Raw genomic sequence first — 17,911 nt, forward strand, 5'->3', positions numbered from 1 at the left:
GATGGAACTCTTGACGCCTCGAGAAATGAGTCAGACGACAGAAACGCGACTCCCGACTACAACTGGTCGAGTGACAATTCCGGATCCGAGTGACACCTTAGGAGATCCAGTCGTAGAGCAAACGGTGAGGAAGCTGATAGAGACAGCAGGACGACTGGTTGCCAACAGGAATGCGCCAGGTTCCGGGGTGACTGCACCCTATGGAACAATCGATGACACGGGCAGAGTACAATTCTCCTAAGACGTGATGACCAGAGAGGTAGTTAGCAATGCAACATCATCAACAAAGGGCTCTGAGGATCCAGACAGAAAGATACGAGGGATGCTGGCGAAGAAAGTGTCCCGAGTAATTGACGTGCAAAAGAACAATCAGTTGAGGTATAGCTTCACAGAAGCTCCGGATACGGATCCGAGAGCCTGCTTCAATCGATCGACCTGATGCCCAGCAGTAAATATGCAGCAACCGCCACTTGGGACACCACATCTGATACTGGGGGACAGCTTGGTCAGAGTGCTCCAAAATTTGAGGACTTCCTGGATCACCACGGTGATGGAGTTTGGAGGCGCAACGATAGCCCAGTTATTTTGGATGGTGGAGCTGATGAACCCAGGGAGAATCCCTAATGTAATGATCCTAGCAGGGACGAACAACATATAGAGAAGCTCAGATGAGGAAGAGGCGCTTTGGGAGTCGATGATGGTGTGCCTATTTACTACTCTCTGGCAGCGATTCAACTGCGCGGTACTGACCGTTTGCACTGTACCAATGAGCACAAAGATGTTGACCGCAGCAGGGAGGAGAAATAAAGAAGGAGCAATCAGGTGGAACATCATCCTGAGGAATTTTGCGAGTCGGAATGCTGAACGGATGATCCCTATGGATATTGAGCACGAGCTGAGAGCTATGGATCAGGCCACACTGACTACTGACGGCATCCACTTTGACAGCATCGAGGGACAAGCCTGGTTGAACAGAGTCTTCCAAGAGCGACTAGATGAAATGGAAGTAGAACTCTTTGACACGGGAGTGCTGAAGAAGGAAGAAACGTCGGTTAAACCGACAATTTCAACGTTTGTGCCTCCTAACCTAGAAACACATTTGGAAACGGTCACAGCCGTGTTGACCTACAGGCCGCAAAGCTCTAGCAAATCAGGGCAAAGAACGGACGTACTCAGCTCGTGGGGGTAGCGCCTTTGAGAAGAACCATCAATCCTAGACAAAGACTAGGGCCTGTCAACCCGACAGCGGAAGCGACCAGCACCTCTAGATCGGATACGAGATCAGAGACGACGAGCACCAGTCGAGAGGAGCGACGCCCAAACAGGAGCTCTCTGATGTGGTCGAGGCCCATACCTTCTCCCCGGCACATATATAAGGATGATCTGATGAAACTGAAGCTTCAGACGGTGAGCTTTGCAGCAGATGCCATGAGGATGTTGAATGGAGCGAGGTTGTCTGTCAACGGACTGTACTCAAAACAGGCGTGGACTGGTTAATAGCTGCTGGCATAAACTTCAACTCTACAACTGCCTTAAGGTTTTGCCGATCTAGAGGGACTGCCCTTGAACAATACAATGGGTCCAGTGAATGCAAGACCGTTACAAGACGTGAAACTGAATCACGACGAAGGAAATTGAGAAGAGAGACCTGGAAGATTCCTGACCACGAGGGCGTTTATTGGACAACATGTGAAGATGTTCAGGCAGGTGAAAGCACCCCCAGGCCATGTGAAAGAAAAAGGGTATCCGAAACAAGTGAATCAGGAAGCTGATGTTCAGAGATAAGGTGGGTTGATAGCGATAAAGAAGGATGAGACCATCTTTGCTGCATACGACAAGGCAGTAATGAGGAAGGCCAAGATCTTGATAGTCGCGAATTCAGACTTTGCATATACCTCCAAGTCTCTGTTTTGGCCTGATGTGATAATGTTAGCAGCGGTCGACCTGGACCTAACACAATCCGTGTCGATGTCGATCGGAGTGCAAATGCAGTTAGATATGAACCCAATCACAATTGTGTTCGCTGGCATCAATGACCATCTACCCAGCAGAGGTTTCCTGAGCATACTCAGAGAGCCTACGACAGCCGAAGCCGCTGTATGTCCAGCTATAAAAGATATCCTCGAAACAATGGGTGAAGTAGAGGATACCCTGAAAGAGGGTGCCTTCACTAAAATAACACCGAGCGCCGTGTTTGCACTGTCTCCGGAATATGCACATCTCTCGGATGGACTGAAGTTCGTGTATGCGATTGTGGCTTTGCTCTCGGAAGGGAATATGATGTGATCATATCTGCCCCAAATCGCGAAATAGAGATCGAGAATCTGAGGCCACTCATAGCTGAATTACCTGCGTTGTGGTCTGACATCTCGAATGCAGTGAGAAGATTCAAGGACCATTCACTACACATGCTAGTATTGGATGAAGTACTGAGGTTAAAACTGTCCAACTTCAGTAGACAACTTAAATTGAAGCCAGGAATTGACGATGAACATCGAGTGATCGTAGCGAAATCAAACGATTAATGGTTCTGATGAATGGACGTAAGAGAGGAAGGAGAGACGAGAAACAACTCCAAAGAGACCAGAGCTCACTTGGAAGCGCTGGTTTTGAGGACAAAACCAGAGGCTAACCAGTGGCTGCACTTAACCCCTCGGATAGCAGCATTGGGAGCGGATGCTTTCGAGCAAGGCCCCGTTATGATCAAGAAGAATCATGCCTATTTAGTGAAGGAGGTGAACCTGGCCGAAAATGCTGAAGAAAAATCAGCCGAGTTTGTGAACAGAGTGTGCCAAGTTACCCTAGAAGCTTTCTGGACCCAGAAAGTGAAGGGGGAAAAAGGCTTTGACCGGACTGTTAGCATACTGGAAGGGGTAGGAGCCGGATGGACTGCTTCCATCTTGGCGAAAATTTACCCAACACTTTCCCGATATTTGATAAAGAAATTCCTCCAAGCAGTAGTGGAAGTATCGATCGTTGAACTACTAGCCTTGATCGTGACCTTTGGAGCAGAAAATTTTGTGAAAGGACCCGTTGTACCGCTCACCGAAGGAATTCAAAACCTGCGATTAGATGGACTTCTAACGTTGGTTGCAATAACGCATGGAAACTTGGGATGGCTGATGAATTTGACGCGCTACCCAGAGCAGATGAGAGAGAGAGGAAGTTCGACGTGAAGAGAGCTACGGATTCCTGGAATAAGATAAGAGATTTGAGACACATTCTTATCAAGTACCTCCTACAGCAGAATCGCTTTGGAACAGGAGAGGATGAAACAATCCAGAGGGAGGAAGATGTGCGACGACATGTTGGGGGCATGCCCCTGTTAACTGATCTGAGCTTAGCTATGAGGACCGATCCCTTAGCGTTGATCAGAGGAGCCACGGAGTTCGTGACAGTCATTTACGGACCAGCAGTCACGTTTCCGTTCCCTGATGTTATGGTGGAAGCAGACAGGAGGTCGGTGCTGCACCTGAACCTCATATCAGCAGTGGACGGAAGTGCGCTGAATTGGTGTGAGCAGCACGTATTGCGAGAACTCATGAGCAAAGATCTGTTGTTTGCCAAGATATCGGAGCCAGAGATTACGGTCGTCAATTTCGATGATCACTTCCGTGATCGCATGGGAGAAGTGGACAGAGGGCACCTTGAGGTGTTCTCGAAATCTGGAACCTAAGGGCCTGTGACAAAACGAATGGCGAGATCACGAGAGTTCCTCGTCTCACTGCAGCATATCACAAGGTGAGAGAAGAGACGAAAAACTGGGGCGATTACGAGAAGCTGTCGGAAGAAATCCCTGAATTTCCTCTGATAAGAAGGATGTTGCTCGGAGCAGTCTCCGTAGTGCAAACTCCCAGGTTGAGAGCGCTTGAGACAAATCAAAGGAGAGTGGCGAAACTCTCGGAAACGATGGATCCGTGTTTTGTGGGCAGGAATGCCGCAGTGCTGCAGCATACGCAATTTGTTTACACGGATCAAGCAACGAGAAGGCGGATAAGCAACGCAGCGACTCCGAAGCCTGGAGGATTTGACAGGAAGTAGGCGAAACTGGATCTAGCGCCTATGAAAAAGAGAGGCAGAGCTGAATTACCAGAGTCTTCCCTGATCTTGACGAGTGTGGAGCCGGAGTTAACGGTGGGAGGAACGCTAGAGACGAGAAATTTGCTAGCACCCTTCGGATATGAAGAGGTAAGAATAATCTATGGAGAGGAAGAAGATCTGTCAGCTGGTAAGCTGGTCATACCGAATTTTCCGGAAGGGCCCAGAAGTGAAGAACAAGGGCCGTCAAATTCGAAAGAGAAACCAAAAGGAGATGATGGACAGGGAGGAAGCCGTCGATCGGAGGAATCTATGCAACAGGCATCGACAGGAAGAGTATCCAGCCTAAACTTCATTTTCCTCAGTGATTTTGAAAATGGTGCGGATGCGTTAGAAACGACTGAGCCAGCAGACGAGGGTACTTCCACACTGGAACCCCAGTCAGCCTTTTTGGAAACGAGCCGGAATCTGCCAGAGAGCGGCTCTCCGAGCAATTCTAAAGATACAGAACAGAGACTCCTCATGGAATCACCAAGGAGAAGAAGGATAGAATGCGCTGCCAGAGTACCTTTCTTGGGAACGTTGCCCAAAGAAGAGTGAGAGGTGCATCACAGGAACCATGAAAATAGGACGGGATGTAGAAGGGATAGAGTAGCCTTTATGGAAGAGGTCTGGACGGTAGTTCAGAGCTTTGGTACCCAGTCCATTTTGAAACTGGGTCTCAATCGACCACTAATGCGGGAGGTCCTTGACAAACTCGACGAGTGTGAAGGGAGATTGAGTGAGTTTTTGCGTGAGGCAAACTCTCCTATCAAGATGACGTCGCAAGAAGACAAAGGAGAAGTGATGTATCTGTCAAGAACCCGGAATGGAACGATGCGGTCAAAATTGGTGATTGACCAGGTTATTGAAAGTAAGATGAAACTGGGCAGCAAGGTGACATTGAGGAAGGCGGGAAAGACGAAGGTGGATTCCGAAATCTCGACAAAAGCTGTCAACTCAGCGAAAAGAAAACGATTTGAAGAAGCTATGAATCTGGGAAAGGGTGATGATCGATTACCTGGCACAGACAGGATGCTGACTGATGTAGCGGAAGGGTTGCAACGTGATGAACCATGAAAAAGGAAGGGTTATATGACAGCTAGTCCCAGTGGAATATAACCGACTGACAGTGTCTGATACTGTATCAAAAGATGAACCCGCCAATCGATAATGGAGATGCTGGAATACAGAAATTCGGCCAGAGGACATTTGATGGCTCTGGAAGACCAAAGTGCCATGGAAGGTTGTTTGGAAACAATGATGCAAGGCGCCACCCTCAAGCAGAAAGCATACTGGACTCTGGTGTCTTCCGAGATGCATGCAGAAACGATAGAGCAATTAGTGAGCCATCCATGGAGAGCGATAGTGTTACGGTTTTTAGAAGAAGAGTTGAGAACCACGCCGAGAATACACGCTCTGATAGCAGTGCCTTAAGTGAGAACTGAGTTACAACCGAGGTTCGCCTGGTGCATGATCGGACTGACTCGTGGAGAATATGATTCAGAAGATAGGAAGAGATCGAAAGAAGAGAAAGTGTTCTTAATGACGAGTGTGAGAGATCTGATAACCCAAGAAGGAGCAGCAATAGCGTGCGCGGAGAGACGCTCTCGGTTTCCTTCGGTTCATGATAGAACAAATGTCAGTGCCAGCATTGAACACCTGTGTCAAGATATTAAGTGAAGGTGATGAACGAGCGAAAGCATTGTTCTTGCTAGCTCTGCTGGATGTGCATCAAAGTAAACCAATGCGAGTGAACATGAGGGAACCTGTGGAACTAGAACTCATGAGGAAAATAGACGAAATAAGGAGATTCTCAAACAAAGAGCTGAGGCTCACTAAGGAATCCATGGGAGTGATGCCAAAATCCAGTGAAAGCTGTGGACCAATCAGAAAGAAGTCTTACGGTTATGTGTCCGGAATCATAGGGATAGCGTACAACCCTTTCCTAAATGAGGACATACGCGATTGCTTCTTTGATTACGAGCAGGCAGTGTTGCTGAGATTCTGGACATCGAGAATTGCAACGATAAGAAGCGCTGCTACTCAGCAGGCCAAGCTGGGACTAGTCTTGGAGGAGAAGGTGAATGCACCTTGAGTGCCAAAATGGGACAACCGGGTAGGATTTGGATTGGGATTCTCAGACGTACGGCTGAGAACGAGTTTGATGGTAGTGAGGGAACTGATGAAACCATCATGGTGTCCGAGTACCAACTCTGATTCGATATTACGTGCAACACAAGACGTACAGAGGGAACTGAACTCAGACTATATCCTGCGTGATCTTAACATCATCTATAACGTGATGACAACAGCCTCTAAGAGAAACGGAGATGACAAAGTAGAGTTGCCTGGCTAGGGACCAGAGGACTGAATCAAACCTGGTAGCTGTATGGCAGAATTCTGTGGACTAGAAGGTCACGTCTGTGGAGGTCTGGATTGCGTGAAGACCTTGGAGAAACAACACAAGCAGTTGACGATTTTGTTTGGGAACATTGTGATGAAGGCAAAGACAGAAACGGAACTAATTGCGGATTACCATGGAGGAACTGAGGTGAATCTAGTCACTGCACTAGGGTTCTACAGCATGTTTGGTTCTTTCGAGTCACTATTGAATCTAGAACAAAAGCATGAGATGGTCACGGTCATCAGTGTAGAAGTGGTCCCAGGAGTTTTGCAGACTGAGCAAAAACACATAGGAAGGTGGAGGGAAGCAATCGAAGCGGAAATGAACATCCGACACAGTGAGACATTACCGCAGATCGTCGGGAGCGCGATATTTTGTGGGATCGACATTAGCTCTAATGTGTAAGAACATATAAGAAAAGTAGCTGTGGATGTGAAAAATACGAGAACGATCGTGGATCAAGCCATCTCGGTGCCAAAATGCGTAAGACTAGCAAGAATGTCAGAAAAGTTTTACGAGTTACTGAGTAAAACATTCTCAGCGGTTCCGGGGAGAACTAAAGAAAAGTTAGAGTCGATACTGAGAAGGAAGTTCATGGGATACGCCAGTGGGAACTTCAGTGACTTTGAGAGACAGAAAGAGAAAGGATCAACCGTCACGGATTACAATGCAGTAGATGAAACTGATGAAGTCCACCGAGTGATGATGGAAGTAGAACCACTACTGGAAGATTCGGGAAAGCGTAATTGGAGGAGCATCATGTCAACACATAATGAATTTCACTGCCATTACTTGTTGCAAACATGGTGGTACCCCGGGCGTAGTAATCTAGTGTTGATCTGGGACTCTGGAGAGCTGCTCTCCATTGGTTTACCAGACTCATCACGGCCCATAACGATAGTGATAGTGGGAGTTATGATGGCAATACGATGGCTGGAAGCTCATGTGAAGGAGAACAAAAGACAGGAGGCGCCAACGAGAGAACAATTGCAGAAACTGGATTGTCTAAAAGATTTAGATCTTTTTGAGACAATGTGCAAAGTCTTGAACATTCCGATGGATGTGAAAAAGATATGAGACAGGAGACGTCTGATGCCATGGTTTAGAGCCAAAATTTTTGCATGGTTGTACGAATATGCTAAGAAGCATATCTCGAAGCACAGCAGAGTGTACAGCACGTATCAGCCGGACATTGGAGCAGGAGCTTTCAAGCTAGCTATTGTAACTGATCGGAATGCGGTGACCAGCGCAGTGAAGAGAACTTCCAGGACGATTGAATGTAATGGAAGGGAGAAAAAAGAGATGTTAAAGGAAGATTTGAAGAGAAACGTGACGTTGTGCCTCCACAACAGCTTCTGCCGAAACAGAGAATCTAATGTTGACCCCCTACTTTGTTGTAAACAAAGAGTAGAAGAGCAGAAGTGTTGGAGGACTGCTTCCAAAAGCGTAAGAATCGCTACCGATGTATTGCAAGACACAGAAACTGAAAGTGCAGAGTCAATGTCGCAGGAGGAGGAGATGGAACATTGACAGAATGGCCCAAAAAACAAGATGCAAAAAGAAACGAAATTAGAAGAATTTAGAAGTTTTAGAACTTCTAAACGACGAAAAAAGAAGAAACAAAGAAGTGATGAAAGAGAAGAATTTAAAACTCAGAATTGTTTTGTATGTGACAGAAAAACTCAAATGAAAATCAAAGCAACCAAGTTGTAATTGAAACTGAAAGAAAACATTTAGTTGAGGATTGAACATTAAAAGAATTTGTTGCATTCATAAATTTGCATTTTGATTTTAGTTAGTGGCTTTAGAGACACTTACTATTTATTTAGAAAGGCTTGAGTGAAGAGTATATTTAAATATTCCAGCCTGCATGATTGTTTTTAATCAACTAGGACGATTGATCACTTTGTGGTGACATAAAAGGCTTGGGTAATCTCTTGGAGAGGGAGATAATTTCATTGTTCTTTCTTGTGAGGGTGATAATTTTAATATTCAGGACCAATACCAGCTAAAATTAACGAATGCAAGATGCATAGCAGGATAATTTTAGCTTGTTGGTTGGTAGGACTGTCCTGTAAACTAACACCTTTTAAAAACCTAGGAGAAAAAGTTTTAAATCAGGGCATTGACATTGAAAGTCAGAAAAAATGTTTTATCGTAGACCGTATCCTCGAAAGTGCAGATTAATGAAAGAATTTTGAAGGCTATAAGGATGTAGTATAATGCCATTTATAATCTGCAGTGAGTCGATATGACGTGGATAAAAGTGATTTCGTGCATTTTGTAAATTCTGTTCGATGGCACTGTACCAATTTTACGAAGACTACAAGATTCAATGGGGAAATTGACCGGACTGTCCGAGGAGTATGTGACATTCGATCAGAATTGACAAAGAGACAGTTTCGGAGGGTTAGCCGCTGACCCAGAGAATTGGCAGTTTTAGGATAAGCGACGTTATTTGAACGTTTAGACGAACTGTGAAGGTCAGGATATTCTGTTTTTTCAAATTTTTAAAATTTCGAATGATGACGTCATATTTCCGAGAAACGACGAAACGGCCATTTTTGGAAGAAAAGCAAAAATACAACACAACCACAACGAGAGTTGCGACAACAACAGCGATAGTTGCGAGAAAAACTACGACAGAAAGTAGAAATTACAACAGAGTGTTAGCAAATACCGCTCCGAATTGTAACGATTGTGTCGCTACAATCGTTACAAGGCCATTCACACCAACGGTGAAGGGTGGTGGAATCGTAAATTCAGCCTTCCGGAGAGGAAATAAGGGTGTTGTTTCCTCGGATTCAGGAATCCGGAGGGGTCTTGAGACTTGAATTTGAACCATTTTATACAAACTTTTAGCTTCCTGGTCATGCCCTGAATTGAATTTAATTAACCTTTGGATTCATTTTTTGATAAAAAGAAGCTAGGAGTTGAGGGAAAGGGAAAGGGTTGATCCATCTTCGATGGAGATGATGATTTTTGTCTACTGAACAAAAACAATCGTAATATAGTAAATAGTAGTAGCCCTGTTTTTAGGAGTGACCTCGTGGTCTGGAGATACTGAGACCCAGCCATGAGCTCACTAATTTTGCAGGTAGGTAAGTTAATTTAAGCGTTCTGCTCGAAGCCGGAGAACAGTAACCTTTTTGTCGAGCCGATGTTGAAAAGACCACCAAAAGAACTGGCTTTGGTAGAGACGGTGAAAAGCATGTAGAGCTTTGTTTAGACGCTGGCTAGTCGTTTCATAGCCTAGCTTTGTTTTCCGTCGATATGTACTTCCGGGAGAACGTTACATAGATGTTTTTATTTAAGGAATCCGCTGATCCAGAGGAATCCTGAGACCCAGAGTTCGCTCACTAATTTGAGCTCACTAATTCCTGAGACTCAGCCATGAGCTCATTAATTTTGCATGTAAGTAAGTTAATTTGAGCGTTCTGGTCAAAGCCGGAGAACAGTAACGTTTTTGCCAACCCGATGATGAAGAGACCACCAAAAGAACTGGCTTTGGTAGAGACGGTGAAAAGCATGTAGAGCTTTGTTTAGACGCTGGCCAGTCGTTTTATAGCTTAGCTTTATTTTCCGGGCGAGTGTTACAATGGACAAAAATGCAATTTCGAATTCAAAGCCGCTGACCTGGAAGATTAACGGTTTTAGCAGATTAACGACTTTATTTAAATGATTAGACGAATCGTGAAGGTCAGAAGATTCTGGAATTTTTAATTTTTAAAATTCGAATGATGACGTCACAATTCTGAGAAACGTCGAAACGGCCATTTTTGGAAAAAAGCAAGAAGAAAAACACAACAACAATAGTTAGATAGTTAGATACTTAAATTAGTTATAGAATGACATCTATAAATCGTAATAAGACAAAACAAATTGAACTATATGTCATGAAGTCTGCGCAGCAGGCGATAAGGAAATATTTTCATTTGCCTCTCCGTCTTACAGCGAGCAATAGGTGGATCACGACAGCGCAGGTCGTTTGCTGAGTAGGTAGAACGTGTCGGAACTAAATCAAACAACAGATGATCAGAATCTGTTTGGAGGATTGCATCGTAGAGTTTTTGGTCAGCTCTTCTAATAGTTGCAGATATTGGTTCATAAGTATCAGTAACGCCGAGCCTTATTGCACGTCTTTGAAACAAATTTATATTCTCTAGATCTTTAACATTTGAACCACCCCAAACATTAATGCCATAGTAAAGCTTTGGGAGAATAAAAGCACGATACAAAATAGCAAGTTCGTCCTTCGAATAACCGATTTTACCAAGGCGACAGATTGAAAAAAGTATAGAAATCGATTGTTTAACAATTTGTCAATATGCTTAGAAAAACCAAATTTGGAGTCAATCGTAAGCCCTAGCACTCTGAGGTCATCAACAACCTCAATGAACTCAACCATATGTATGGCAATACTGCCACTATGGTTGAAAATGATACGCATTTCCTTGGAGGATTTTTGAACATTGAGAAACAAGTTTCTTGCGTCCAATTGGTGACAGAGCGAACTAATAACTTCCCGAGCATTGTCAGCGCTATTGCAGCCAGCTACAAGATGATTGTTATCGTCAGCATAAGTTGATAACGTGGTGGAAATATCTGAAACATCAATAGCATGGGTAGAGCAATTGTAAAGAGGCGGACCAAGGACAGTGCCCTGAGGGACACCCTGATTAGTATACAAAACAGTTGAATCCAAGCCATTGAGAGATGTATAATGGGCTCTAGTTTGCAAGAAGTTAATGATTACGTTGACAACCGCAGGATCGACTACTGGGACAATATTCATTACTCCTTCTATAACACTCTTGTGGGAAATAGTATCAAAAGCTTTTGACATATCTAGAGAAAAGAAGCGAACATAATCATAGTTTTCACGGAAATTCTAGAGATAATGTTGCAGCCTAATGAGCATACAGGAAGTAGAAGAATGTTTACGAAAACCATACTGGCTACGTGTAAGCCATCTGTTATAAGGGCCTTGCAGATAGTTCTGGTAAATTAACCTTTCAAACACTCTGGACATAACAGAAGTAACAGAGACAGGCCTCAAATCCTTTGGCTGCTTTGGAGACGAAACTTTTGGCAAGGAAGATATTTTTGCAAGCTTCCAAAACTCCAGGAAAATACCTTGTTCCAAGCAAAATTTGAACATATGACAATAGATTTCGGCCAAATTGTGAGCATTGTCCTTAAAGATCCAAAACGGCATAGCGTCTGGGCCAATAGCGGTACGCCTAATGCGTTTCATGGCATTAAATATTTGCAAGAGCGAAAACTGCGGACAGTCATTTGTAGTCTCCAAATAAGTAGGCTTGAATGGGCCTCCAGAAGCAGTGGAGATGCCATTATAGTACTGGTTAAGCTGCTCAGCCGAAAAAGCACAGGTGCGATCTGGGGCTATTGTATTCTTATTCAATAAAGTATTCACACGGTGCCACCAGTTTCGACCACTGTAATCAGAAAAGGCACGTTTGGTAATTAAAATACGAACTTGAAGGCCGACAGCATTCGCTTCCGCAAGTTTACCTCGACGTGCATGTCGATGCTTCTTCCTTAAAAGATATTTCATAACCGGAGTCATGAAAGGTGGATCCTTTGAGCTAAGAACAACACGTTTCAATGGACAGGCGACCTTATACAGATTCAGAAGCTCGTTAGAAAGTTCCCCTATTAACACATTTGGATCGTTGTAGTTAAGAAAATAACTTAAATCATGGGTATCCAGCAAATAGTTCAAATGATTTTTGTTGGCAAATCTATGGTCACGAAAGTAAACAACCTTCTTTTCAGATTGTTCAACACCATGATAAGCAACCAAACCCATATGGTCCGTTCTCAGAGTAGACGTAAATCGTTCAATACCATTGAAATAAATTTCATCCGAACACAATATTTTGTCAAGTCTATTATTCCCGCGTGTGGGTTCCGTAAAGACCGCAATCTAATACGAGGTCATCAGTATCCAAGTTATTGAAATCCCCACAGAGTACAATAATTGACGATGGGTTCTGGTCCCTGAAGACATTGATGGAATTTGAGATATGCATTTCTAGCTGACGGCCATACGTAGCATCAGGTGGGAAATAAACCAAACAGACCAACAAATATTTATTTCCTACGCTAAGTGACAGCCACAGAATTTCATACTGATCAGAATGATGACAAGTCCACCGATCACTGACAATACCTTCACGAACAAAAATACAGACACCGCCGCCTGTGGTTTTGTTTGAGTTCAACGAATTGCAGTCTTTCCTAAATATATTATACCCAGTAATAGCAATAAACGAATTATCAATGTCCGTGGTTAACCAAGACTCAGTTATACAGATAATATCAAATCCGTGATAAATGGCATCACACTGTAGTTCATAAATGGCATTAAGTTTTTTCAATGAACGGGCATTCAGCAAACAGAGAGTAATTTTGCGGTTGGCTAGTCAAAACACATGTTCTTTGCCATCCAGATACAATTTTAAATCGCTAGCTCTCAGTCTATCCTTTGAGATACCGGTTTCGACAAGTTTATAACGTTCAGGGAGAACACACGACTCCAATTTCTTTTCGTCAACAGTAAGCTCTCTGGATAAGTAGATGCGATCAGAATAATCTTTCAAGATTAACGATTTAGCCAGCAGCTTACGAACCAGCCATGGATTCTTAAACCACACCAGCAAGGTTCTCGGCCTGGTAGCATCAGATCGATACTTTCCCAGCCGAAAGGAATCAGTAATAGGCTCATTGCCAGGCTCTCCCAAATACTCCATAACTTTTCTGACTGCTTGAATGTCTGAATCCATTCTGTCATGCAATTTCTGGTTGGAAGGTTCAGGCACGCCATTTATTCTTATTCCCATTTTACTTTGATCATCAGTTGTAACAGGCGTTGCTGTGTGGCGATTTACAGTTGTCTTAGTATCAGTGGATACAATAGCTGCTTAAGATTGATGACTTCAGTTTTGATAGATTCTAGAGAAATTTCAATAGACTTATCTCGAATGGACGTCTTCATTGCTGTCTTGGCATCGTCAAGGCAGTTCGAACAGGCCACATAATCCCATGAACCGATGATAGATGGTCGTAAATCTGCTGCGGGATGTCCGTACACGCCCGATGCCACCACTCGCCACATTTATCGCATCGCACTCCTTCGTCTTGCTCTTCACGGCTGCGTTGCAGGATGTACACAGTGATTTTTGAGCACTCTTTAAGCGTCCTTTAGTTGCCATAGAATTTTCGACGAGAAAATAACGAGATACAACTGGGGATTATCAGAGACCGCTCCGAGTTGTTACAAGAGTCGCTACAATCGTTACAGAGCAATTCACGCAAACGGTGAAGGGTGTTGGGACAGTGTGTAACCTTATCAGCCTTCTGGAAAGGAGATAAGAACGTTATTTCCCCGGATTCCAGAATCCGTAGGGGTCTCGATACTTGAACTTGAACCATTTTATACGAACTTTTAGCTTCCTGGTCATGCCCTGAATTGAATTTAATTAACCTCTGGATTCATTTTCTGATAAAGAGAAGCTAGGAGTTGAGGGAAAGGGTTGATCCATCTTCGATGGAGATGATGATTTTTGTCTACTGAACAAAAACAATCGTAATATAGTAAATAGTAGTAGCCCTGTTTTTAGGAGTGACCTCGTGGTCTGGAGATACTGAGACCCAGCCATGAGCTCACTAATTTTGCAGGTAGGTAAGTTAATTTAAGCGTTCTGGTCGAAGCCGGAGAACAGTAACCTTTTTGTCGAGCCGATTTTGAAAAGACCACCAAAAGAACTGGCTTAGGCAGAGACGGTGAAAAGCATGTAGAGCTGTGTTTAGACGCTAGCCAGTCGTTTTAGAACCTCGCTTTATTTTCCGTGGATATGTACTTCCGGGCGAAGGTTACAATTCTAAACAAGAACCAAGCTTGTAGTTCTAAACAAGAACTTGCAGTTGTTAATCTGCTTTATCCTCATATTCCAGATTTCTTGATAAGCGCATCATGGAACAACAAATACTGGCATATTTGTAAACAAGTACCAAGCTGGTTGAACTTGCAGTTGTTAACTGCTTAATCCTCATGTTCTAGATTTTATGATAAGCGCGTCATGGAACAACAAATACTGGCATTGGACTCGCGTTACAGTGCATACCGGGCTCCTAGTGTCCCGGGCTTTAGTAAGTTGTCAGATTAGGCGATTTGAATTTCAGTCTAAAAAGCTGCTTCTAAAATTTTGACCGTTATGTTTTTTTGTACAGAAACGCTGTATATTCGCCGCCGGTCACAGTTACTGAAAAATTGCAAATCACAGGTGTGTAAAAATACATTTTTGGCAAACGAAATGGTTTATTTACAATCAGGTGGGCTATATTTTGCCTTAGATTGACCCAAATGTCAGGAAACAGTATCTAAAAACTCGGAATATCCTTCTTAGTCAGAAATATGGCGTAAATTTGGAGGCAGGAAGTTCCCGAAAAAGTCTGAGTTATCGCAGTGGCAGTCAGCAAACACTCGAGGTTGGTAATGAAATCGCCGTTAATAGCTGGCACTCTAATCCTTTCTGAAAAAATGCTGAATTCTGATGAGCAGTTTTTGCACTTGTTTTTACTAAGTATATTTTTTATTCAATGTTTTTTTTTGCAGAGAAGCTTTGGATCATCATCCGCTTCTGCAGCATTGGCTGCAATGAGAAAAATAGCGGTGAAAAATGAGCGAATCGAAGAGGTGACATTTGATGATAGTGTGAACATATCCGTCACATAGTGTGCACTTTCTGAATTCTTATCATTTCCTTTTAGCTTATCCGTATTCAGAATTTGATACGGCCCTTCCTGCTATCCATAGATTTGAAAAGTTTAACTTGACCCATATCCTTACAGAATTGATACAGATCACTAAGTACTCAGCAAATGTTTACACTTGCGACGCAAAGTGTATTAGTGCGAACTTTTTTTCTAACTTTTGTCGCAAATATTGGTGCCACTGAACTTGAACCCGAAACTACGCCAAGATCTTAGCACAGTGCAAAAAAACTTATTTGCTTCAAAATTTCTTTTTGGTTTATCATTTCGTAAATAAATGGTTTTAGGCGGGGGAACATCCTCTAGTTGCATTGACAACATTAGAAGATAGAGCCTAACATATCTATTAGATGATAGAATTGTTAGGTTTCTCTGAAAGAGCAATCCAAATTTTTACGATCAATTTTTATCACAAGTGTTCTCAACAAAAAAGAATGAACGTCAAAAATGGAACATCATTAATGAAACAAAAAATTCAAAGAATATATCAAATAATTTTTCACGTCTGAAAAAATCTTACGGAGAATCAATAACAAATACTTTTAAAATGGCTCACTTCAATTATAAATTTTTAACACTAGGTATTTTTGATTTAAAAAAAACAAATTATTCAATATGTTTTAGAGAAAGATTTGAGTTTCATAGAAAAAAAATTTTCATTTAGGTTCTTCACAAGCGTTGAAAAAAAAAAGGATTGGTGAATTTTAATGTGCCAAATAACCACCAGGTCCATCTGATATTCGAGAATGGGCTCTGTAAGATGGATGAACTGAAATCGACATCATTTGACGTTCCTTCCAAATGAGTTCGTGAAAAATAGCCAACACCCAGAGGTTTGGCTCGACGCCGGCTCTTAGTAGGAGGGTGCGGATCAGACTCGCCGGCTTAGGCTGATCCGATAACAAAAACCCGGCCGAGGGTCCCACGCATGGGCGCCCGGTGAGAGGAGTTTGACGTTGGTCTGCTGGTAGCAGAGGTCGGGTCGTCGCTCCCGATCCAGAAAATTTGCAACCGGAGTCCTCATAGTCCTCTGGTTGTTGGTCCCACCGCAAAAAGGCTCTCTCCTTCCGGGACCGAGGAAGCGGAGCCGGCGGAGGACTTATGTTTCTCGTGCACCACACAATCCTTTTCACCCCTGTGGACGAGAACACACCTCCTGGCGAGCCCCTCGAACACCAATCGATTCAAATCCCACTCCTAAACGAGGTGCTCACAATAAGAAACGTATACATCCCCCCAGCAGTAGCTGCCCCTCGAACTTCACCCCCTCGTTGACCCCTTTCCTCGAGACTAGATGCTCCCTGATACTGGGCGACATCAACGCACACGACCCCCTTTGGTGCTCGTCCATTCAGGACTCGCGCGGAGAGACCCTAGCCGACGAAATTGAGGCATCGAGCTTTGGAGCGCTGAACACACCCACAGCGACCCGTATGCCAACTTCGGGCCAGGCAACCTCTCCTGACGTATCCCTTGCCTCAGAAGATCTCCTGTCGAAACTGAGCTGGGAGACGGAAACCACGCTGAGCTCCGACCACCTGCCAGTCATCATCCGACTATCAACCAGTCCACTGACAATTCCAGCCCCGAACAAGACCTTCACAAACTTCCTCCGCGCGGACTGGGACGGCTTCAAGTCGGAAACAGAAGCTGCGTTCGCGTCTCTCGAGGAGCAGCGCGATCCCTACAAAGAAGAAAGGTTGTTCCGCGAGATTGTAAACAAGGCAGCCAAGCACCACATCCCGTCTGGCCGTCGCCCAACGAGCACTCCAGGCCTACCGCCAGAAGCGGCCAAGCTCACCAGCCAACGCGATGCCTTGAGGACAAACAACCCCACATCCCCAGACTTGCCACTCCTCAACAACAAAATCGAGATGATCCTCAGGAAGTCCCAAACTGCCCGATGGCACGAATACATCCAGACATTTGATCACAAAACAAAACCAGAGAAACTCTGGAGGACCATTCGTACCATTGACGGCAAAAAACGCGACCCGCCAAACCCGTCCATCAGGTTTGACGGACGCACATACACCCGACCTAAGGACCAAGCCAGACTTTTCAACAAGCATTTGACGGCCCCAATCAAACATGAAAGCTCAAAAGAGAACCGAGTCATCAAACGCAAATTGAAGTCACTTTCCCTCGAAACCCCCATACAGACGACCCCGTCCCAAGTCAGCAAGGCGATCCGCAAGTGCAAGAGTTCGAAGGCGTGCGGCCCCGATGGGCTAAACGCACTGCATTTGAAAAACCTCGGACAGCACGGCGTCGCCTGGCTGACCAAAGTTTTCAATGGCTCCCTCGCAAAGTCCCAAATCCCCATCATTTGGAAAAAATCAATTGTCATACCACTACTCAAGCCCGGAAAACCCCCACAGGACTAGTCCTCCTACCGCCCCGTCTCGTTACTCTGCCCCGCTGTCAAAATTTTGGAAGCCTGCATCCTCCCAATACTTCAATCCCACCTGACCCCAGAACCACACCAACACGGCTTCCGCCCCCTCCACTCAACCACAACTGCCCTGCTCGAAATCTCCAGCGCGGTCGCCGACGGTTTCAACCAAAAGAAACCGGCAGACCGCACGGTACTGGTGACATTAGACCTTTCCAAGGCCTTTGATATGG

At 44.3% G+C, this 17,911-nt stretch overlaps 3 protein-coding genes across 5 annotated transcripts in view; 2 read left to right on the top strand and 1 right to left on the bottom strand.

The window, feature by feature from the left end:
* The window catches only part of LOC134841414 (bridge-like lipid transfer protein family member 1), a 469,521-nt gene that overhangs the window by 366,227 nt on the left and 85,383 nt on the right, over window positions 1-17,911 (top strand). The gene's annotated exons all lie outside the window — the stretch shown is intronic.
* LOC134841416 (microtubule-associated proteins 1A/1B light chain 3C-like) overlaps window positions 1-17,911 on the bottom strand; it is a 393,097-nt gene that overhangs the window by 39,629 nt on the left and 335,557 nt on the right. The window lies entirely within an intron of this gene.
* Window positions 16,717-17,670, top strand: LOC134841673 (uncharacterized). The gene has a single exon (XM_063857709.1). It carries the CDS (start codon window positions 16,717-16,719, stop codon window positions 17,668-17,670), a length of 954 nt encoding a protein of 317 aa, XP_063713779.1.

The sequence above is a fragment of the Symsagittifera roscoffensis genome, chromosome 3, assembly GCF_963678635.1.
Source record: "Symsagittifera roscoffensis chromosome 3, txSymRosc1.1, whole genome shotgun sequence".
In the NCBI taxonomy this organism is placed as follows: Eukaryota; Metazoa; Xenacoelomorpha; order Acoela; family Convolutidae; genus Symsagittifera; species Symsagittifera roscoffensis.

Bases quoted from the DNA above. Each gene is read 5' to 3' on its own strand.
- LOC134841673 (XM_063857709.1), top strand. From the start codon at position 16,717: ATGCCAACTTCGGGCCAGGCAACCTCTCCTGACGTATCCCTTGCCTCA.